We start from the raw sequence: 23,760 nt of genomic DNA, 5'->3' as shown, positions 1-23,760 counted from the left end.
TCTGACAAGCATATGAGCTATATCAGTGGAGTCCATCCCCTATCTCCTCCCACACAACATCCGGTTTAGAGGTCCATCCCCTATCTTCCCCTAAACCGTGGAGTACATCCCCTATCTCCTCCCACACACACAATGCATATATACACAAAGGTCATATACACAATCAATCAATACATAACATTAATGTATTCTATCAACCGTCATACTCTATGGCATATCCAATTGATTAGTTTTAGTTTGCCTAATCATCATGCATTGTCTACAACAATCAAAACTACCCTCCACCGGTAGCCCAAGCAGTTATTTCTAAACAGATAATAAAAGCTCCAACAGATAAAATATCAATGTTTTCAAAAGTGGGCGATTAACAAATCCAACTCCACTATTCTACCATATAATGAGTCAACTTCATTATTTCCAATTCAATTCCAAATATCAACATTTTTTCCAAATTAATTATACCAATTAATTTACACAACGAATTAGGGCTTTCTCCCTCATTTTCCAATATTGACCCAATGGTCCATATCTCAACAATCAACATCAATACCGCTATTTTGAAACTCAAAATACTCATTTTAGAATCAAAATAATAAAACCCTCTTTGACATTTTGAAACCCTAAGTCCCAAAATTTCCCAACTTCAACACTTAATCAAAATCACCAAAAATCTATGTTAAAGACCATAAATGTGAGTAGGAATCCCTACCTCAATTTCGGAGCCCAAGAGGAGAAGATGTAGAAAACTAAAATGCTCCAAACTCCAAGATTCACGGATCAAAACGAAGCCCTAGACGATCAACACAACTTTTACAAAGGGCAAAGGGAAGGAAAGCACTTTAACTAAATCAAACCCTAGAGAGAAGGGAATTTCTAGAAAGAGAGGCTCTCAAAATATCTTTTTAGAAAGTAGGAGAGAGAAAGGAAGTGTAGAAAGTGATTCAAAAATGCCTAGCTGCCCTCTGTTATATGACATTCCCACTCGAGCAGAAAACACAACGCTCGAGCGTCAAGAACAAAAATCTGGACACGCTCGAGCGCAATAAGGCCCGCTCGAACGCCAAGACACAAGAGTAAAGCACATCCGCTCGAGCGCGAAAACCAGTCCGCTCGAGCGTAGATTTCTCCCTTCCAGAACTTATACCCAGGAAGTACTACCCGTTCGAGCGCCAACAAACCTGCTCGAGCGCCACCGCTCGAGCGTAAACAAACCCGCTCGAGCGCAAAAATCACATCTGCAGAAGTTTTGCAGGAACACGAACTACTGCAGGTATGCAATCCCCGCTCGAGCGCAAGAAGACCTGCTCGAGCGGATCGTCTAAAAACTGAACAACAAGGAATTGAAACCAAGGCCTAACCAACCTGTAACAACCCTGTTCAAAACATCCTAAAACTCAATCAAGCGGAATTAAAGGACGACAACAAGATAGATACCACTACCAACTTCACGGAACCGAGTTCGGAATACAACAAAACAGTAAAGGGACAACCGGGATCGTTATAACCTCCCCCCCTTAAAGAATTTCGTCCCCGAAATTAAACACAAGTTTTTCAAAAACAGGTTTTCTCCATTCTCAATAATATTCGAACAAAATATTAAACAACCCGACCCATTACCGGTCAATTCCATCTCTTTTCAAGAGGCATTTCACAACAAATATTACAAGTGCATTATCAACATGCAGTTTTCTTCCATTTCCAACCATTTCCAACATGCATGGTTCACAGTTCATACCATAATCAATATACATGATACAACTCCAATTCTACAATAATAGCCAACATATGCAATATCATAATCAACTCCCATATCAAGGTAAGTTCTACAACATACTTTCATTAAACCAAAACATTACTAATGTTTTACAACTTAAGACATATATAAAGCTCTTAAGTCCAACAACATTACAGAATCTAAATATCAGATTACTCATCAACAAACAAGTCCGGATATTTCTCACGGACCTCCAACTCACGTTCCCAAGTGGCTTCCTCCACTCCGTGATGTTTCCACAAAACCTTTACCAAAGGGATGGTCTTGCCACGCAGGACTTGATCCCGCCTATCCAAGACCCGAACCGGTCTCTCCTCATACGAGGCATCCTCATCTACCTCTAAGTCAGTCCAATCTAACACATGCGATGGATCCGGCTCGTACTTCCGAAGCATACTCACATGAAACACGTCATGAACTCCGGACAATTGTGGCGGCAACGCTAAACGATAAGCAACCTCGCCAATCCTCTCAAGGATCTCAAAAGGCCCAATAAACCGAGGGGATAACTTCCCGCTCTTCCCGAACCTCATCAAACCTTACCTAGGTGATATTTTCAAGAAAATATGATCACCTACCCCAAATGTCAAAGGCCTCCTCCTACGGTCGGCGTAACTCTTTTGGCGACTCTGGGCTGTAACAAGCCTCCTACGGATAAGCTCAACTTTCTTCGTCGTCTCCCTAAACAACTCTGGACCCAACAAAGGTGCATCACCCACCTCGGCCCAACAAACTGGAGACCTACACGGTCGGCCATACAAGGCCTCAAACGGTGCTATACCGATGCTAGACTGGAAACTATTGTTGTAGGCAAACTCCACCAATGGCAAGTGCCTCTCCCACGTCCCACTAAAGTCAAGGACACAACCCCGAAGCATATCCTCAAGGATCTGAATAGTACGCTCGGACAGCCCGTCAGTCTGAGGATGATAAGCCGTACTAAAGGTCAACTTAGTGCCTAAGGCACTCTGCAAACTCTGCCACAACCTAGCAGTAAAACGAGGATCTCTATCTGAGACGATCGTCACTGGGACCCCGTGCAATCTCACTATGTCCCGAATATACAAGTCGGCAAGATGATCTACTGAATCTCTTACGCACATAGGAATGAAGTGCGCCGACTTAGTCAACCGGTCTACAACCACCCAAATGGCATCACTACCCCGTTGAGTCCTCGGAAGACCTACAACGAAGTCCATAGTGACATGCTCCCACTTCCACTCGGCAATAGGCAAGGGTTGCAACAAACCCGCTGGCCTCTGATGCTCGGCCTTCACTTGCTGGCAAGTAAGGCACTTCGATACGAAAATCGCCACATCTCTCTTCATACCCCGCCACCAAAACTGGCGACCCAAATCACGATACATCTTAGTGCCTCCTGGATGCACCGCAAGGCGCGAATGATGGAACTTTCGGAGTACTTCCTCTCAGCAAGACTCCGTCACAAACAAATGGTCTCGGTATCTCACACTCTGGTCGGGATACACCGTCAAACCCTTCTCCACCTTCCCACTTGAGATCTTCTCTCGGAGGGATTCTACCTCAAGGTCACCTCTCTGTGCCTCTAACACTCTAGTCACAAGTGTAGGCTGCGCAACAACAGAAAACAAGGTCGCAGCCTCAACAGATTCGCCCAGATGCAAATCAAACTCGCCAAGTGTACCCAACATCTCCCATTCCCGGATGGCTATACAAGCAACATCACTAATGGATTTTCTACTAAGGGCATCGGCCACAACATTGGCCTTTCCCGGGTGATAGTGCAACTCAAAATCGTAGTCCTCAATGAACTCCATCCATCTCCTCTGCCTCAAATTCAAGTCCCTCTGGGTAAACAAGTACTTCAAACTCTTGTGGTCCGAGAACACCTCAAACCTCTCACCATACAGGTAGTGCCTCCAAATTTTCAAGGCAAAGATCACGGCTGCTAACTCTAGGTCGTGTGTAGGGTAATTCTTCTCGTGAATTTTCAATTGACGTGAGCCATAAGCTACCACTTTCCCCTCTTGCATCAACACATAACCCAAACCCTCTCGTGAGGCATCACAATAAACCGCATAACCCAACCCTCTCTCCGGAATAATCAAAACCGGAGCGGTGGTCAATCTAACCTTCAACTCTTGGAACGACTTTTCGCAAGTCTCACTCCACACAAACTTAACCCCTTTCCACGTCAATCTAGTTAACGACGAAGCTAGCCTGGAGAAATCTTTCACAAACCGACGGTAATACCCAGCTAATCCCAGAAAACTGCGGATCTCAAACACACTCTTAGGTTGTGCCCAGTCTTGCACTGCCTCAACCTTGGATGTGTCAACAGACACCCCTTCCCCGGATACCACGTGGCCTAAGAATTTCACCTCTCCTAGCCAGAACTCACACTTCCCAAACTTGGCATACAGCCTATGGGCTCTAAGTAACTCAAGCACCACTCTCAAGTGTGCCTCGTGCTCTTCTTCTGAAGGTGAGTAAATCAGGATGTCGTCCACGAAAACGACTACAAAACGATCCAAGAATTCTCGGAAGATCCGGTTCATCAAGTCCATAAAGACTGCCGGTGCATTGGTGAGCCCAAACGGCATCACCAGAAATTCATAATGGCCATACCGCGTACGGAATGCCGTTTTAGGAATATCCTTCTCCTTGACCCTCAACTGGTGGTAACCCGATCTCAAGTCTATCTTAGAGAAACAACAGGAACCCTTCAACTGGTCAAACAGATCATCTATACAGGGCATAAGGTACTTATTCTTGACCGTAGCCCGATTCAACTTCCGGTAGTCTATACATAATCTCAAGGCACCATCTTTCTTTTTAGCAAAGAGGGCCGGAGCTCCCCACGGTGAAACACTAGGGCGAACAAAACCCTTATCTAGCAATTCCTGGAGCTAAATCTTCAACTCACTCAACTCGGCTGGGGCAAAACGATAGGGTGCCATAGAAATCGGCACGGTGCCGGGCACTAAATCAATAGAGAACTCTATCTCTCGATGAGGTGGCAAACTAACAAGGTCCTCGGGAAAGACATCCGAATACTCACAAACCACCCTCGGCAACACAACATGAGTCTCATCACACTCACCACTCAAAAAGCTAGCAAGTAGACCACTAAGCTCACTCCGCCCTCGCGAATCATACCCTGGTGGCAAAACACAACCAACCCGGTCTCCCAAGAAATGGAACCACTCCCCGCTCAAGGCGCATAACGTGACCCTCTGGCGGTAGCAATCGATAACAGCCCGGTATGACGATAGCCAGTCCATACCCAAAATAACATCAAAGCCCTTCATGGGCATGACCACAAATGGAAAAGGAAGCCTATGGTCGGCGACCTCTATATCACAACCTCTAACACCTTGTTTCAAGATTAACTCACCACCAATAGGTGATACCACACAAATAGGAGATGCTAACTGTGCCAACTCCAATTCCAAAACAGATGCAAATGCAGCAGATACAAAAGAATGAGATGCCCCCGTGTCAATCAATACACTAGCAACCGAGTTGCAAAACAGAAAAGTACCTCTCACTACTGATGGAGCCGGTACTAGATCCTGCGCGGTAACAGCATACACGCGCCCCGTAGGCCCCTGATCCACCTGCTCACCCCTCGGAGCATACGACTGCTGCACTGACTGGGACGACGAAGCTCCCGGATTGGCCCTCAAGGCCTGCACAGACTGAGCTGGCTGAAAACCCTGCGTCTGTCTAGAACCAGACGCTCCTGAAGTAGCACTCAACTGTGGGCAATACCTCTTCAGGTGCCCAGGCTAACCACACTGATAGCAAGACAAAGGCTGGCCTCTGCCCTGACTCTGGCCCTGAGGTCTAGCTGAAGAAGAAGCAGCTCGCTGACCCCCTCCCTTCTGCGAGCAAACCGAAAACTTGTGACCCAACTGGCCACACGTAAAACAAGTCAAGCCTCCCTGACTACCTCTCCCTGAGCCCGTACTCGGTACTGGAAAGGTCGATCTAGCCACACCACCCTGAGACTGCTGAGGGTTAGGACCCCTCTGTCTCCTGCCATCACCCTGACCATCTTGGCTCTTCTTGGAGCCTCTCTGCCCCTCATCCTCCTCCTGCATCATGAGCTCCATATGAGCTGCAGCATCCACCAAACGTCTATACTCCCGGATGAAAGATCCACCAACCCTCAACTTGAGGCCTCGCCTCAACTTCCGCTCAAATTCAAAGCAACGGCGTTCTTCGGACGCCACCAGTTCAGGTGCAAACCTGGACAGACTAGTAAAAGTAGCCTCAAACTCGGCCACTGACAAGCCCTGCTGTCTAAGCTGGCAAAACTGCTCCCTCAGCTTTTCTCTAGCAGCTGAAGACAAGAACTTCTCTTGGAAAGCATTCACAAATGCCTCCCATGCACCACCAACACTGCCCTTCTCGTACTTCCACCATTGACCCGCATCTCCCTTCAGCTGGAAGGATGCCAAGGTCACCTTCAAAGCCCCGTCCTCGATGCTAAGCATCTCGAACGTCTTCTCCATTTGTTCCAACCACTCGTCAGCCTTAAGTGGCTCCTTTGGATCCCCAACAAACTCGTCCGGGTTAGATCGGAAGAATTCCCTCTTCAGGAAAGAAGGCCCTGCCTCAGCAACCTGATTCTCAGTTCTGAGAATACCCAAAGCTCCCGCTATCTCTCGGGCCAAGGCGCCCATAGCCTGCTGACCCGCAGGCTCGGCTACATTGGCCTGACCAACTCCCTCCTGCATTGCCGGAACGTCGTCCGGTACAGGTACCTCCTGCCTACCATGCCGGCCACGCCTACTACACCCTCGTCCCGACATCCTAATAAAGGTAACCAAGACTATTAGCATATTCACAAATGTGCCGAAGCTATAACACTCGCGTCCTAATGCATGGCCAACTGTAATTCACTCCACGCAAGCACATAAACACATAAGCATTTACGAATTTCATTTCCGGATAATGATAGTCCCGAGGCGTTACTAGAGTTCCGATTAGAAACAGCATTGATCAAGTGCTTTTCCAACAAGACTCCCAGCAACCCAAGGATCCAATCAACATCCTAGAAACAACATTCCATACCCAAATAGTCACATAAGCATGTTATCAATTAAGCACATAGCATATGACACTGCATCTAAGTCTCTATTAAGCGAGACAAACCCATTGTGATCCTAATCACTTCCCACGTACCCAAAGTATTCGAACCCGGTACGCTCTGATACCAAGTTGTAACGCCCTCAAAATAATAACATTAAACCCATCAACATAGACATGCATTGATATATAAAGACTCCACATTCTTCTATTCATCAGAATTCCATTACAAAAAGTATTACATGTTAACGACAAAAGCAAATGCCCTAAGGGCTTACAACTTTCCAAGTTAACACTTGGTTACAATAAAAGAGTACTAACTCATTTACACATTAAGACCTTGGCTTGAATTTACATGTAATACATCAAAAAGAAATAAGACAACAAAAGTGTGTCCGCCTCTAGCCTCCCAAACTATGTCCTTGGAGGTGGCATGCTACCTGTACCTGAAAATGATATTCCCATATAGGGTGAGCCACAGCCCAGTAGAGATATGCTAAACACAGTATAAGCAATGACTAAGACATTAGTAATTGATAAGTGTTCAATTTCCATAAACCAATTCGTAATCCATTTCCATTTCTTATCAATTTCACAATTTCCATCAATGGCTCAGAACCTGGCCAACCACTTATATGAGACCAAGACTCATATTAAACGTTTTCCATTTTTACAATAGATAAACACACAGGTTATATTAATATCTCAATAGATAAGCATACAAGCTATATCCACATTTCAACAGATATGCATATTAGCTATATCAACACTTCCCATGACAAGCATATGAGCTGTATCAACACTTCCCATGACAAGCATATGAGCTGTATCAACACTTCCAATGACAAGCATATGAGCTGTATCAACACATTATCTGACAAGCATATGAGCTGTATCAGTGGAGTCCATCCCCTATCTCCTCCCACACAACATCCGGTTTAGAGGTCCATCCCCTATCTTCCCCTAAACCGTGGAGTACATCCCCTATCTCCTCCCACACACACAATGCATATATACACAAAGGTCATATACACAATCAATCAATACATAATATTAATGTATTCTATCAACCGTCATACTCTATGGCATATCCAATTGATTAGTTTTAGTTTGCCTAATCATCATGCATTGTCTAAAACAATCAAAACTACCCTCCACCGGTAGCCCAAGCAGTTATTTCTAAACAGATAATAAAAGCTCCAACAGATAAAATATCAATATTTTCAAAAGTGGGCAATTAACAAATCCAACTCCACTATTCTACCATATAATGAGTCAACTTCATTATTTCCAATTCAATTCCAAATATCAACATTTTTCCCAAATTAATTATACCAATTAATTTACACAACGAATTAGGGCTTTCTCCCTCATTTTCCAATATTGACCCAATGGTCCATATCTCAACAATCAACATCAATACCGCTATTTTGAAACTCAAAATACTCATTTTAGAATCAAAATAATAAAACCCTCTTTGACATTTTGAAACCCTAAGTCCCAAAATTTCCCAACTTCAACACTTAATCAAAATCACCAAAAATCTATGTTAAAGACCATAAATGTGAGTAGGAATCCCTACCTCAATTTCGGAGCCCAAGAGGAGAAGATGTAAAAAACTAAAATGCTCCAAACTCCAAGATTCACGGATCAAAACGAAGCCCTCGACGATCAACACAACTTTTACAAAGGGCAAAGGGAAGGAAAACACTCTAACTAAATCAAACCCTAGAGAGAAGGGAATTTCTAGAGAGAGAGGCTCTCAAAATATCTTTTTAGAAAGTAGGAGAGAGAAAGGAAGTGTAGAAAGTGATTCAAAAATGCCTAGCTGCCCTCTGTTATACGACATTCCCGCTCGAGCGGAAAACACAACGCTCGAGCGTCAAGAACAAAAATCTGGACACGCTCGAGCGCAATAAGGCCCGCTTGAGCGCCAAGACACAAAAGAAAAGCACATCCTCTCGAGCGCGAAAACCAGTCCGCTCGAGCGTAGATCCCCTTCCCAGAACTTATACCCAGGAAATACTACCCGTTCGAGCGCCAACAAACCCGCTCGAGCGCAAAAATCACATCTGCAGAAGTTTTGCAGGAACATGAACTACTGAAGGTATGCAATCCCCGCTCGAGCGCAAGAAGACCCGCTCGAGCGGATCGCCTAAAAACTGAACAACAAGGAATTGAAACCAAGGCCTAACCAACCTGTAACAACCCTGTTCAAAACATCCTAAAACTCAATCAAGCGGAATTAAAGGACGACAACAAGATAGATACCACTACCAACTTCACGGAACCGAGTCCGAAATAAAACAAAACAGTAAAGGGACAACCGGGATCGCTATAGCACACATGCACGCGAATTGAGGACCGAACCTAAGGCATTAAATGCCACTCTACCAAAACATGGCAAGGATGAAGCATGGCATTCAAACATGTAATTTTTAGCACTGAAACATAATGCTAAATGGTCCCGAAACATGGAAATATGGCACCCGATGCATGGAATAAGCCCCGAAACTCAAAACTAGTCCAATGCATTGAACCACAAGTATACAAAGCAAGCATTATTTGATCATGAAGCCTAAATACAGAGCCAAGGCAGTCCAAAACATGTACATTTTCAGTTCAAAGCATGGCGAAAAGATGCTAACATGATGGACTAAAATAGCATGCAACAATGGCTAGCAAGGATGGTTTACATGGCATGTATATGAAGCAAATGAGAACTCATCAAACCAGCCAAAAACAGAGAATAAAACATGCCAAAATATGCCCAAATAATCACTGAAATGCAACCAATGCATGGAAAAATGGGGGGCTCCTTTGGAAGGCCATTCAAGGGGTTGTTGAGCACATACATGATAGACATGAAGCATGGAAAAACAACCTCTGGAAATGAGTTATGACAGCCCTAAAACTCATAAAATTGGCCCTGAAATCAGTCAAGGAAGCATACTATGAAAGGCCCCCTCAACAGACCTTGAATGGAATTGTTCTACACATGCACTATAGACATAAAATATGATCAAAAGGGCTCCGGACAGACCTAAGGCAGACCTTAAAACCCACAAAATTGGACCCAAAAACTTACTTCAATGCATGCAAAATAGAGCCCCTTTGGAAAGCCAATGATGCTAGTAAAGAAAATGAGGGGTGAGAGAGTCACCCCTCTATGATTTCAAAGCTTAAAACCTCATCAAAGCCACTAAAAATTCCCTGGATTTTAGTGGCTAAGAGACCAAAACAAGTCCAATGCAAATGCTCTAATGCATAGCCCTAAATATGAAGGAATGAAGCATGCAAGGAAGGGGATGACTCCAAACAGAAAAGTGACCTCAAGCAAACTTAAAGAGGAGGTCAAAACAAGGCTTTTTCCAGTTTATAACAAATCTCGAAAATGTTCACAAGTAAGGCTAAAGTATGATGCAAAAATAGCCTTAAAAGAGAGATTGAGCAAACAAGGAAGTAGATGACCTCAAACAGCAAAGTGTTCTCAAACAAAGTTGAAGAAGGGCTCAAAATAAGATCTTTTCCAGTTTTGCTCGAAGTCCAAAAATGTGAGCAAAAGGGGCTAAGGTATGGAGCAAAAGAATGCAAGAAAAGGGGAAATGGAGACTTACCCTTGTAGCACAGCAATGCAGCGACTTTTGGTCCAAGATTGTGAGCTCTCAACCTCTGAAAATTAGCTTCAAAGGGCTGGAATAGATGGTGGAGGGGGTAGGCTATGAGTTGTAGTGTAAATGACCAAGGATAATGGCCTTTTGAGCTATGGAGGATGGAATGTATAAGCCTTAAGAAATTTTGTTCAACCTCTACAAATGAAGAGGAGGGCCTCTCTTCAAAGCTTCTCTTGGAAGCTTCAAAGATCCTCCATACACGTGTATGGAGGATGCACCAAATGGTCTCCAGCTAGCACAGCTGGATTACACTCAGAGAGAGCAAAAAGCAAGAAACAGGCCGGCCAGTTCAAGTGGCCGGCCGGCCACTCCCCCTGGTCGGCCGACCAGGGGTCAAAAGGTTCAAGCCCCAAAGCTAGTTGCCCATGAAGCCCTTGAAGTTAGCTTTCCAATGCCGCAAACCTTGCATTAAAATTCCTCCTGTGCAAAAAGTTATGCCAGTTTTGGTGAAGCCGCGCCGATTCGGTCCAAACGGACTTCAACTAGCCATATCTCCCCCACCCAGACATGTCCTTAGGAGATTCTTGAGTGAAAAATGAAGCCCCAGAAGTAAGCTTTCCAACGGTGGTGGCCTCATATCTTAATTCCTCTTGTGCAAAGAGTTATGCCCGTTTCGGTGAAACTGCACAGATGTTTTCTCTCATTCCCGGATTCATGCTGAACCACTTTTGACCAAAAAAGCTGGTCGGCCATCTGATTTTCTAGTTTTCCATGTGGCTACATTGAAGCCCCAAAAGTTATCTTTCCAATGGTGCCAACCTAGTATCAAAATTCCTCCTGTGTAAAGAGTTATGCCCGTTTCGGTAGAGTCGCGCAGTTTCGGTCCTACCCGGATTCATGCCGAACCTCTCCCAAACTAGTTTTCGTCTCTCTTCTCCTCTTTTCTTCAACTCCAAACCCCTAGACAAGGTTTTTTGAAAGATTTTTCAAAGATTTCATCTCTCTTTCATTCATTTCTACTTTGTCCTTGCTCGGTTTACCGAAAAATGCAACATTTGACAAAATGCGAGCCTCGGAACATCGTAAAAACTTTATTTCGAAAACGTTTTGAAAGAGAGGGTTTTAAGGTCTAAAATCTTTTGATCAAGATTGTTTTGGTCCAAAAAGGGGTATGAAGTTGAGATTTGACTCTCTCCTTGCCGAAGAAACTGAACCTTTGCCCTGCACACCTTTCTCCATCAAGCAAACCATCAGTCGCATCCAAGTCTTAAGGGCGGTCAAAAATGGAGTGTCTACAGTCCCCCTCCTCAATCCAACACACTGGTGATCTACACGGATGCCCATACAAGGCTTTGAAAGGTGCCATCCTAATACTAGCTTGATAACTATTATTCTAGGAAAACTCCACTAGAGGCAAATGCCTCTTCCAATAACCCTTGAGGTCTAGTACACAAGCTCTCAACATATCTTCTAAGATTTGGATAGTCCATTCAAATTGTTTGTTGGTTTAAGGGTGATAGGCGGTACTAAAGGTCAATTGGGTACCCATAGGCCATGTTTGATTTCACAAGACTAATAGTGAAGTATTAATAATCCTATGAAATTAGTGTGGTATTAATTATCCAATTGGATTAGTAGGATAAATTATCCTCTTGTTCATTGTTTGATTTGCATGGGATAAGAAACTTATGAATGTAGGATTACAACTATATTTATTTTCTTTTCCAATCTTACCCTCCATCAATGTTTCTTTATAATTTTTACTTTATCAAAATTTCTTCATAAATGTGATTTTGAAAAAAATTATAAATAAATAAATAAAAGCAAAATTAAAATACAAAATATAAAGGCCATGTTTGGTTTGTTTTTTATTTTTTAAATATATAAACTAATTTGATAAAATAAATATAAAAAAATATTTTAAAATTTATAAAAATTATTTTTGGCCTTCTAAAATATAAAATTATATAGATTTAATAATAAGTGTTTTAATTTTTTTTTTAAATTTCTTTCACCAAATTAATTTTAAAACAAGTTCATAAAAACCAAACCAAACATGACCACCACACACCCACCCACACACACAAAGTGGTAATTAAACACATGCAAACATGGCCTAAAAGTACACATGCAAAATTATGTTTGAACATCACAAATTATGTTTGATTCACCCATCAAAACCACATGTAACAGATTATGTTTTTTGATCCACCAATCAACTCAAGTTCAATATTAAACTAAGAAAAGCAATGTTCACAATAGTTTGTAGAACAATGGTGTGTGTAAACTAGAAATATAGTATCTCCAATATCTTCTACACAACTAAATTCCCACATTATCAAATACAATTATATATTCTATTGTGTCGAATAAACCACGATCCCCAACATGTGTACTCATACGTGCCCTCCCAACAAAAGACATACCCACTCTAATTTGTCGACATCGGAGAGACTGAAAAAGAAGTCAACTCGCTGAGCATCTTTGACAATGAGAGAACCTGCTGTCAACCTTTGAGTTGATGTAAGGGGGAGCTTTAGAAGTTCAGCATTGACACTCCTCCTAGCTTGGGATAAGTCATGTTGATATCCAATCCTTTTAACAATCTCACCCAATCTAGTGTCTGTTTTGTCCAAAAAAGAGCCAAGTGTCTCTGTCATAGTAGCAATATTACTTGCGATTTCTTCAGTAGTCCTGGCTCTTTTTGTTCCTCCCTTGCTAAAGGTAGAAAAGTTGGATGCATTTCCATTTGTAGACATTGAACACTCGAAGTCAGCAACATTGAATTGCTTAGCTGGAGAACCATCACCCTTCTCTCCCATGGCTTCCTCCACAGTAATTGCTTCAACTGCATCTGCAGGATCTTCAACTAACTCACCAGTGGATCTGTCTTTGCCAAAGAGAACAAGGTAATCTTCATAATATGGAAATGACTTGTTTCACATAGAACTCGCACTTGGTTGTCTCTACACAAGTTCAAAAGAAAGAAAGGACATTCAAGTATGCAGTACATAAACAAAAGTGCAGGGAGTGAATATGTACTTGGAGCTCTTTCAACAAGAGCTCAAATTAAACGTAAGCTAAATGAGATAAAATTTAAATGAAGATGAACAGGATATCTAGTAATTATGATGAGATGAACACTAAAAAATAGAAGAAAAAAACTTACCCGAACAAAGTTTTCCCAAACATCATCACTGTCAACAAGAACCATCTTCTCAGTGTCATTCCATCCAAACCCGCTAAGCTTAGTCATTTCATACAAAAGGCCATAGTGTTTCCTCCAAATTTTTATCTTTGACTCAATGTGAGGACAAGCACGAAGGTCACTTCCAGGAAAAGCCATGACTATTCTCTTCTCAAGTTCGCCATAAAACCCCGACTTAAATTGCCCATTGTCAACCTTCCATTTAGGATTATTACACAAATCTCTCATTGCACTTATGAGAAACAACTCCTCCCTCTTCGTCCAAATCCTACGACTCCCAATTGAACCAGCATCTGCCTTGCCCTTACTTTTCTTTCGAGAACAACTGGTAACAACACTATCCATGCCTATAATAATGATGTACAACACATATTATTGATTTAATAGCGCATTCTAATATACTAAATACAAGTATGGAAGACAAGGTAAAAATATGATTGAAAAGTGTGCATGAACTATATATATATATTAAAAAAAAAAAAAAGCACTCTTGATATTAAACAACTACTCAATCTACCTAAAATATAGATATTATTCTGCAATCATGAAAGCAACAAATGGTTCTCCATGAAATAAAGATTAAAACAAATAAAATTGATTAGCTTGAAAAATAAATCCATCTCAACTACGTAAGATTCTCATTACATATTTTTCAATTATGAAACTAGACAAGATTCTCATCATTACAAATAAAATATTTAAACAAACTATCTCAACTACGGAGGATTTCCACCAACTCCTCTATTTGCTTGCCATTCATTAAACATTATGTTTGCCAATGTATCCCTCCAATCACTCCATTGATTTGATGGCTCTACTGTATTGATGAACTCTTCTCCTAAATCAGGTTGAGGTATAGGAGTGTTATTTAACTCGAACTCAAATGGATCCACTGGCATTTCACGTCTGATGAGGTTGTGGAGAAGGCAACATGCAGTAATAATACGACCCTGGGTCTTGATTGGGTAGTACGAAGCAGTTCTCAGTATTGCCCACCTAATCTTGAGTAACCCAAACACCTCTCAATAACGTTACGAGCAGCAGAGTGCTTCATGTTGAAGAACTCCTCAGGATTCACTGGGATACCCCCTTCTCTCCATGTAGAGAGGTGATAGCGTTGCCCTTTATACGGCGCTAAGAAACCCTCTCCATTAGTATAACCCGCATCTACAAGATAGTAGAAACCTAAAAACAAGTATGGGTTTCATATGTATAAGTACTTTAAAAATTGGGCAATTAAGATTACATCAATTAACTATATAGATTCTTACCGGTCGGGACCTTCAAACCATTTGGTCTATTCACAGTATCTCTAAGTACCCTAGAATCTGAAGCTGACCCTTCCCATCCAAGCAACACATAAATGAATTGCATGTCTTGGGAACAAACACCCAAGACATTAGTAGCAATTTCACCCTTCCGTGTTCTATATCTTGGCTTATCTATTGCAGGAACACGAACCCTAACATAAGTTCCATCTAGAGCTCCATGACAATTCTACCAAAGATCAAAATAAAATAAGGTTATTCGTTTTAAATATGTTAGTGTTTGCCCAAAATCTAAATGAAATTAAGCTATGTAATACCTGAAAACACCTCCATCTATCATCTGTGCAATTTGCAGTTATTGGCTCTGGTGTCTTAAGTAAGACACCTTGTAGGCGTAAAATAGCCTTCAGGACATCGTTAAAGTACTGACTAACTGTTTGCCCAGACCACATGAAATTGAACTTGATGTTGCGATTCTTATAGTCGTGTGCAATCACATTTAAGAACATTGCAACTTTCTCCTCTAAGAGGACATATTTGGAATCAGATAATCCCACACTTCGAACAAGTGTACAAAGACACATGAAGGTATGCCTATTCACTCGGAGTTGTTCATGACAATCAATATCGCTATCCTTCACCAATCTATTCAAATAGTCTAATTGTGCTTGGAAGAGATGTGGTGACCTTTTAATATCCAACCTAGATTGGTACCTCTCCAAGGCAACTTGTAGTACAATAATGTACACACCACATACATAGTTAATAGATGACACAACTTCTTGGAGTGCTACAAATGCTTCAAATAGGTCCATCGTGCTGTCCGAGCATTCATTATTGTCCATCTACAAATGCTTCAACTAACACATCAGATCTAGTTAGTGTAAGAGATTAGAACTACATGTATTTCTGATGGGTACTGAAAGAGCTCCCAAAAGATTGCATTAATTCATATCTAAACACATTCAATATGATTACAATTTTTTTCTTATGCAAAGATTTTTTTTGAATTTAAAATAGCAAGAGAGAAACATATCATATATTTAAAAATTATAATGAGCAGTCAAATTTGCAAAAATATAATAAGGACTATGACTCATTGATCAACAAAGAAATCAGGGAAGTTGTTCTCGAATCCATTGAAATCATCCTAATAACCCTGATATGTACTTTTCCCTTGATAACAACGAAAAGATGAAGGAATGACCTTAACCTTAATGATAGAGATGATATTTACACAACAAAATAACTAAATAACTAGGTGATTAATCAGTTGGCAGGAGACAGGAACTGAATTATAAAACAAACAAAATTGCAACATCAACTCAACCAGGTCCCATCCGGATGCATCATAAAAAATTTGTGAGGTAATTCCAAATTTCCAAGGTTTCGTATACTATAACATCCATCAGAAATGGTAGTACCCAAGTTCTATTACAATACAGATTATAATATCAATCATTTTTTTTAATACAGATTATCCATACAAAGTGCATATAAAATAAACGGATCAAATTATCAAAGTGAGACTTGTAATGAGCTCATGAGCTTGAGCTACACGGTTCAATCCCCTTAATGGACCAGAGACCAGCTAAACCCATTTCTGAGTTTAGGTAATTTGTTTACATACACACAATTACCAGCAAATTAGTGGAGAACCTTAAAGAACAGATTACTGATACAAATTAAGCTCAGCTGGGCCTTGGGTGGTTCAGTGCCAGATTTAAATCTTGTGGCAAATAAAGAAAATAAAAAACATAAAAAAAAAATACTTGGGCGTGTTTATTTTACCTCAAAAGCTTTTGATAAGATTGAGAAAAAGAGCACAAGGATGCATAATAGGTGGATGATTAGAGTTTTTCATGATTCCATCAACAGGTGAAGCTACCCACATGATCTCATCTTTCCTTTGAGATAGGTAGAGAGAAAGAGACACAGAAAATTTTAGATCATGCTGGCAGCTTCAACTGTTAGTGGTGCATGATAAGCAGCCAGAAACCTTCCATATTCACAGAGAGAGAGAAAGGTCCATTTGGATTTTCTTTCTCTCCAACTTCATGGATGCTATAGAGTGGAGAGGCGCACACATATATACAGAGAGGGGTGCAAGAAGAGCCCACTCATATAGTTGTTAGTTTGATAGTCATGCATTTTTTTTTGTTTGTTATTAGGGAGTAGTGAAAAAGCTTAGGAGGCTTCAATTATTTATTTATGAACCAACATAGCATATACAGATGAGGGTAGTGGTCCAAAGTGAGACAAAAATTGAATATTGTCACGCCCACCCCGCCCACCCTTCAACACCTTGCAGACAACTCAGTGAGAATTTTTCTAAAATTATTAGATGATGGACACCCATTAGGCTTTTGGAGACACTCTGATCAGCTTCCCTATCTCTTCCTCTCACATAGTTCCATGCCCATGCTCATGTATGAATGAAGTACAAACACAGAGTAAAATACACTGAGTTTATGGAGATCCTTTTATTTTACAGTGCTCATAATTATTAGATTATATGATAATAAAATTTCAATAAATAGTTAATTTACTCCACGATCAAATAGAAAGAGATTCTCAATTGGCTAGTTTAGTACTTTGCTCTGTTCTGACATCGGAATTCCCCCAAAAAATCTGAATTTTAAAGGGAAAATTGATTTTCTTAAAGAAACAGTGAACATCCTTACATTTAAAAACTCAAAGACAAATCAATCACAATAAAAGGATTTCATAGTTTCAATAGAAAAAAATGACAGAAATGTAAATATTATATGTTCTGGTAAAGAGATCCATTTTAACATTTTTACTTGCTACAATAAGAACATTCACAAATATCCACCTTAACAATGATCTACTTACTCCTTTTTTTGCCTCACCAGTAAGCATTTAATGGATCACAACAATTTTCATAAGCATGTTCCAATTGTTTATGATGAGTTCTCACTTGAACATAGAATCAAACACACGGTGGGCAGAATTTTAACAATAGAATCAAACACAGATCTAGTATATAATATACCAAAACCATCAAAACATTGTTACAACTACATAGATCTATGTATATATATATGCAAATACATCTCATAAATTCTGACAATGATGATTTATCATAAATTTTGAACCAAACATGTAAAATTAATTGTTGAAATAGATAAAAATCTGGAAAAATAAATGGCGAAGATGATAATCTCACCGGTAATGAGAGTTTTTCAGTGCCGACGGTGAATTTTCCGGCGAACAAAGGTTGAAATCAGCACACCGAGATGGAGATCATCACAAAGGTGGAGATCTTCTCTCAGCAAAGCTGCTGAGTCTTTGCTGGGTAGAAATGATATGATTTTGCTTACATTTTTGCGTATATAGTCAGGGTAAAATAGTCATTTTACTTTATTTTTCAATTCAGGATATATAATCTCACCTCTACCCCATTACTAATAATCCTACAAATTTGTTGGATTAATTATCCATTGGATTAATAATCCTAAACTAAAATATTAAAACAAACATAGGATAGTTGGGCCTACGCATTAATTATCCCAATCCCATGCTTTAATCCATTCAATCAAACATGGCCTTAAGTTACAATTACGTTTCTCTTGTAATCAAAATTACAACAATGAGTTATATAAGTCATAATCAAAATAATAACGTCACAATCAATATCAATACCATAATAAAATATAATTAAAATCTATTTACTCATAATTAAAAATCCATCTTTTTATCTTTTTATCTTTTTTTCATCACATCACTTCTCTACTTTTCTACACATCTTTTCGTAAAAAGACAAAAAATACACTTATTTAGGTCATCCCAAACAACCCACACTCCCTGAGATTTCTGTTTGATACAAATTTTCCTCTCATGTTTAAAAAATTACATTCCCCTCCCTGAGGTTTTTAATCTCATTATAAATTGCCTCATGGATAGTTGATGTTATGTTCTAAAATTTTCTAAATGACTATTTTGCCATTTTTTTACCATTTCTTCTTTCTATCATCATGACTATATTCTATAATTTTTTATCATTCAATTCTACCTGAACATATTATTATTGAGTGATGACATAAAAACATAAAATTTATATAAAATTTTCAAACACAATGATATAACTTAATGGTGACCTTTCACTTTAAAACAAAATATCCATAAACATGATTTATATTTATAACAGCATCACTATCATAATATTTTTATGTTATTTTTGTATACATTTTGTATATGAATAGAATTTTTTATTTTTATTTTCACCATCATTTTTCTTTCTCGTTTATTCAACCATATTTATTACAGTATTATCAAACTCCATCATTCACATTTATTACAGTATTACTGAATTTTTATATTTTTGTTTTTTTATATTTGGTGAATTTTAAAAAAATCACAAAATATTATACTTCTTAAGTATATCTAGAATAGGTGTATTTAAAAAAAATGCTTAAAATAAATTCAGTAAAAATAATATAAAAAAAACATGAAAAACAAAGAAATTAAATTTTTTGTGTGAGTTAAATCAAAGAAGATGATTGTTATTTTTTTTAAAATTACATGAACAAAATATTAGTATTATTTTATTTTTTTATATGTAGAAAGACTAAGAAGCAAATATATCATTTTAATCTAATAGAAAGATAAGTGTAATTTTTTAAACGTGAAGAAAAAACTATATTAAACAAAAATTTGAAAAGGTACCAGTATAATTTACCTAAATAATAATAACATCATAACCTTTTTAAAATGTGTATCATAAGAAAATATTATGCCCTTTATAATTTTTTTTAAAAAACTATAATTTTAATTTTTTGAGTCAAAATTAAAATAAAAAAAAGTATAATTATCATATATAATCATGTATTTTATAATTAAAGAAATCATAAATTATAATTAAAAAAAATAACATAATTAAAATTATATATAATACATTTTTTTTAAAGTGATCTATATTAAAAAATTTCGTATTATAAAATCCTTCTAATAAATAATTCAATAATGTTAGAGGGTCATAATTTTTGTGGTTATAATGGCTCAAAACTGTCAAAACGATGTCGTTTTAAGTGTAAAATATACCAAAACGATATCATTTTAGTAATTTTAAATCATTATAACCATAAAAATTGTGGTCCTCAAAATATTTTCCTAAATAATTCAGCACGATAATTTTCTCCAGACCTTGACGTGACGTACGTCAACCAAGCAGCCGTCGATCTTTGACCAATTCCAAACCAACTCTATTTGTATGAGAAGGGCAACACTATGGTTAGAGTCAAATGGTCTGCGAGTAAAAAATTAACATCCCTTTGTTTTCAAAGGTAGAGGGAAGGAGATTGATAATAAAAAAATTAATAGTGAAAGAATTGTTAGTGAGGAGATTGATAGTGAGAAATTATTAAATTATTTTTATATAAAATAATAAAATAAATAAAAAAATATAAAAATTAAACATTAATATTTTTAAAAAAATTCTCAATATATAAAAAATAAAAAAATTTCTAATTCTTTCACTATTTTTCTAATATTATCTCTACCTCCTCACTAGGAATCTCCCTTCCAAGGATATTAGTAATACTAAGTTATTAATAGTCCCAAAGTCATCTCTCAAAATAAATAAAGTATTAGCAAAACCAAGATATTAATAGTCTCAATTTCCTTTTTATAACCCCAAATAAACGGCCAAGTATTATTTAATCCGTTCAATTCGTTTTACGGTTGATTTCAATCCGTTTGATTGTTTAGTCCTTTTAGTCCGTTCTATTTCATAAAATATGATTTAAGATTTTAGATAAAGATTTGAAATTTAAGCCCATCTATATATCTGGTCCTTTCGAACTCGCATACATAAATCTCATTAGTCCAACTTAAATTATCTCATCCAAATATATATATATATATATATATACATATAATTTAAAAAAATAACATTATTAAATTCAATTTTAATCCATTAAAATCAATATTGTTCCATTATAGAAAAAAAAAACTTTTGACAACTCATATTATCCTTGCAAATTATACTTTAAAAAAATACACAAAATACAATTTGTTAAAATTAAATTTGACAATGATTGATGATATCTTCCTAACTCTCTATTTTTTACATATAATATTGGGAAATTATAATTTATTAATTTGGTGAATTTATATTTTAAAATTGTATTAATGGTATTGATTAATTTGATCATATGAATTATTAAAAAAGAAAAATAAATAAATAAATGTGTAGAACTTAATAGTATAAATCTAATAAAAAATGTGGAACTCAGTTCAATTTAATTTTGGCCCATAAGATTTAGATTTACGAGTGTGATATAATTTTACTTTTTTTAAATAAGTCTCGTTCGTATCAGCCTGTTGACTGGTTAAGGCCTAAAAAATCCATTAATATATGAGACGTGGATATAATAGTTATAGACCAGGTGGACTCGACCCATCCTATTGATTACCCCTAACTATGGTACACATCCCTTAAAAGGGTGTGTACCATATTATTTAAAGAAAAAGATTACATAATTTCATACTTTTTGAATCATAACTAAAAAAAAAATGTCATAACTAAAAATATGTAGCATAACTACAGATCATAGAGTCATAACTAAAATAATGTCATAACTAAATAAGAAAATTGATCATAATTAAAAAAGAAAATGACATAACTGAAGATGTATAAGATACACCATTTTCAAGGGTGTGTATGTTAGAATTTCCCGTTGCTTATTTAGTTAATGTTATTTAATTAGAGATGATTATTCAAACTAGAAATCAATAAAACCTAACTTGATGAGCAAAAGATATCATTTAAAAATTTGTAATTTTTTTATAATATAAAATTTGAACAATTTAAGGTCCTTTTGGTATTATTTATAAGTTAGTTTTTAAAATTATAGTTCTTATATTATGAGCTTAAAAAATCATAATAAATTATAAAATTATTTGGTACAATTTTTAATAATTTATGAAAAAGTTAAACATGCTTAATTAAATAAGTTGTCACGTAATTTTCTTTTTATTTTGTAAAAATTCATAATATTCTCAAAAGTTATAATTATGACAAAACGATTTATACTTTTATGCTTAAGAGTTTCAAATAAGCTGAAAATTTTACAAATTTTAAATTACCTAAATCTCACTTTTTTAGGTCAAATAAGTTATAAAAATCAACTAAATTAATTTTAAATTATAACTAAACACTATTAGTTAGTATTTTTAATCAAATAAGTTAACAAGTTGACTTATAAATGCTACTAAATGAAGCTTTAAACCATATATTTAAATGCTAATTTTTTTTAATTACAAATAAAAAATAAGATGAGTGTTTGTTGTATATTACAAGTAAGGGTTGAATTTTTTTCAAGTTTAAATTTAAATTTTATCATTATGTCTGGTCTAGTGGGGGCACCATGGGTCCATTTCAATAATCTGAACAATTTATTTTGTAAAGATTTTTCGTATATATTATCTATGAAAAAATTATATCGATCCGACAATCATATCCTTTCACTTGGTCTGTTTCTTTAAAAAATAGATGGACAATTTTCAAAAATACACTTATTGTTCATTTTTTAGAGATAAATATGATAAAATAAAAAAGATAGGATTATTTGATCGACTTAATTTTTTCATGAATAATATAAGGTTAGGCTTCTCTTAAATTCAAATATAAATTTGAGAGAAATTGAGTGGCATGTAGAGCTCATCATAGGTCCCATTTTGATGATCTAAATGTTCATTTTATTGGATTCTTCCATATATATCATTTATGAAAAAAATTAGTTTGATCTGACAATCATAACATTTTCATGTTATCGCATTTATCTCAAAAAAAAAAAAAAAAAAAATGGACAAGAAGTATGTTTTGGAAAATAGACAATTTCTATTTTTATTTTTTTTGGAGCAAATATGATAAAATGAAATGTTGTGGTTATCATATCAAATTAATTTTTTGTGAATGATATATACAGAGATCCCTACATAATAAATTATTTAAATCATCAAAACGAGACCAGTAGTAGACTCCACAAGCCACTCAAATTATTTTATGTTGAGATTTAAACTTGAAAAAAGTCCTTCCCATAATATAGTCTGAAGATCCTATAAAATTAAAGTTCCCATTATCGAAACGGGATCTTATACAAGCTGAAAGATTTGAATATGAAATTGAGAGAAGCCTAAGTAATAAGATAAATATTTAGTAGCATGAAATTGTCTAAATTGTAAAATTATATTTTTACCAATTAACTTTGCTTTTTTATGAATCAACAATAAATAAAATAGAAAAACAAAAAAAAAGTTAGGGTTTTAATTGTATTAAGTTAATTATGACATTTGACTTAATGATTGTGTAACACTATTTATAGTGTGAGATCTGGAGTTTAATTTCTACGTAGAAGAGTTTTTTTTTTTTTTTTAAGATAGTCTATGGAGAAGAGTTTGATACTCTTTAGTGGTGGTTGTGTTAGTTTTGTTAGGTTTTGTTAACTTTTATTTGATGATGGAAATATTTTTTATATTTACTCTCTTATCTATTTAAAAGAATTGTACTAATTTGGAGGGACTATTTTCATTTGTAGAACCAAAATTTATAAGAAAGGGGTACTTACAAAAAAAAAATCCTTAGAGTTTGAGTCTCATAACAATATAAAATTTAAATTTTTAATTCTATCAATTTAAATTTTAATATTTTAATTTATTTTCAATCTAAACAACTCACTTATTTTCACTAAGTAAAACCGACGAAAAATAAATATTTCACCAATTAAATTGAATGTAAGTATACATAAAATATTTAAAATAATCTTTTTCATAAGTTTAATAACTAACATATTTATT

At 36.8% G+C, this 23,760-nt stretch overlaps 2 protein-coding genes across 2 annotated transcripts; both read right to left on the bottom strand.

The window, feature by feature from the left end:
• Positions 1 to 13,390: 13,390 nt before the first annotated feature.
• On the bottom strand, positions 13,391 to 14,018 carry LOC145801717 (uncharacterized). Its single transcript, XM_082893436.1, has 2 exons — positions 13,634 to 14,018; positions 13,391 to 13,430 (listed from the first exon to the last, which is right to left on the bottom strand). Exons 1-2 carry the CDS (start codon positions 14,015 to 14,017, stop codon positions 13,404 to 13,406), a joined length of 411 nt encoding a protein of 136 aa, XP_082749562.1. The 5' UTR covers position 14,018; the 3' UTR covers positions 13,391 to 13,403.
• Positions 14,019 to 14,654: 636 nt separating this feature from the next.
• LOC114263010 (protein ALP1-like) lies at positions 14,655 to 16,177 on the bottom strand. Its single transcript, XM_082890403.1, has 3 exons — positions 15,258 to 16,177; positions 14,944 to 15,169; positions 14,655 to 14,857 (listed from the first exon to the last, which is right to left on the bottom strand). Exons 1-3 carry the CDS (start codon positions 15,783 to 15,785, stop codon positions 14,655 to 14,657), a joined length of 957 nt encoding a protein of 318 aa, XP_082746529.1. The 5' UTR covers positions 15,786 to 16,177.
• Positions 16,178 to 23,760: the final 7,583 nt, after the last annotated feature.

The sequence above is a fragment of the Camellia sinensis genome, chromosome 10 (genome assembly GCF_055761805.1).
Source record: "Camellia sinensis isolate YWXY chromosome 10, ASM5576180v1, whole genome shotgun sequence".
NCBI classification, from domain to species: domain Eukaryota; kingdom Viridiplantae; phylum Streptophyta; class Magnoliopsida; order Ericales; family Theaceae; genus Camellia; species Camellia sinensis.
This window is presented reverse-complemented; position numbering and strand designations above follow the sequence as displayed.

Coding starts and splice junctions, on each gene's coding strand:
- LOC114263010 (XM_082890403.1), bottom strand. CDS start 15,785: ATGGACAATAATGAATGCTCGGACAGCACGATGGACCTATTTGAAGCA. Junction 15,170..15,257: donor ATAGATGGAGGTGTTTTCAG/GTATTACATAGC, acceptor GATCTTTGGTAG/AATTGTCATGGAGCTCTAGA. Junction 14,858..14,943: donor TGGTTTGAAGGTCCCGACCG/GTAAGAATCTAT, acceptor ACTTGTTTTTAG/GTTTCTACTATCTTGTAGAT.
- LOC145801717 (XM_082893436.1), bottom strand. CDS start 14,017: ATGGATAGTGTTGTTACCAGTTGTTCTCGAAAGAAAAGTAAGGGCAAG. Junction 13,431..13,633: donor TTTGGGAAAACTTTGTTCGG/GTAAGTTTTTTT, acceptor GAACTTGTGTAG/AGACAACCAAGTGCGAGTTC.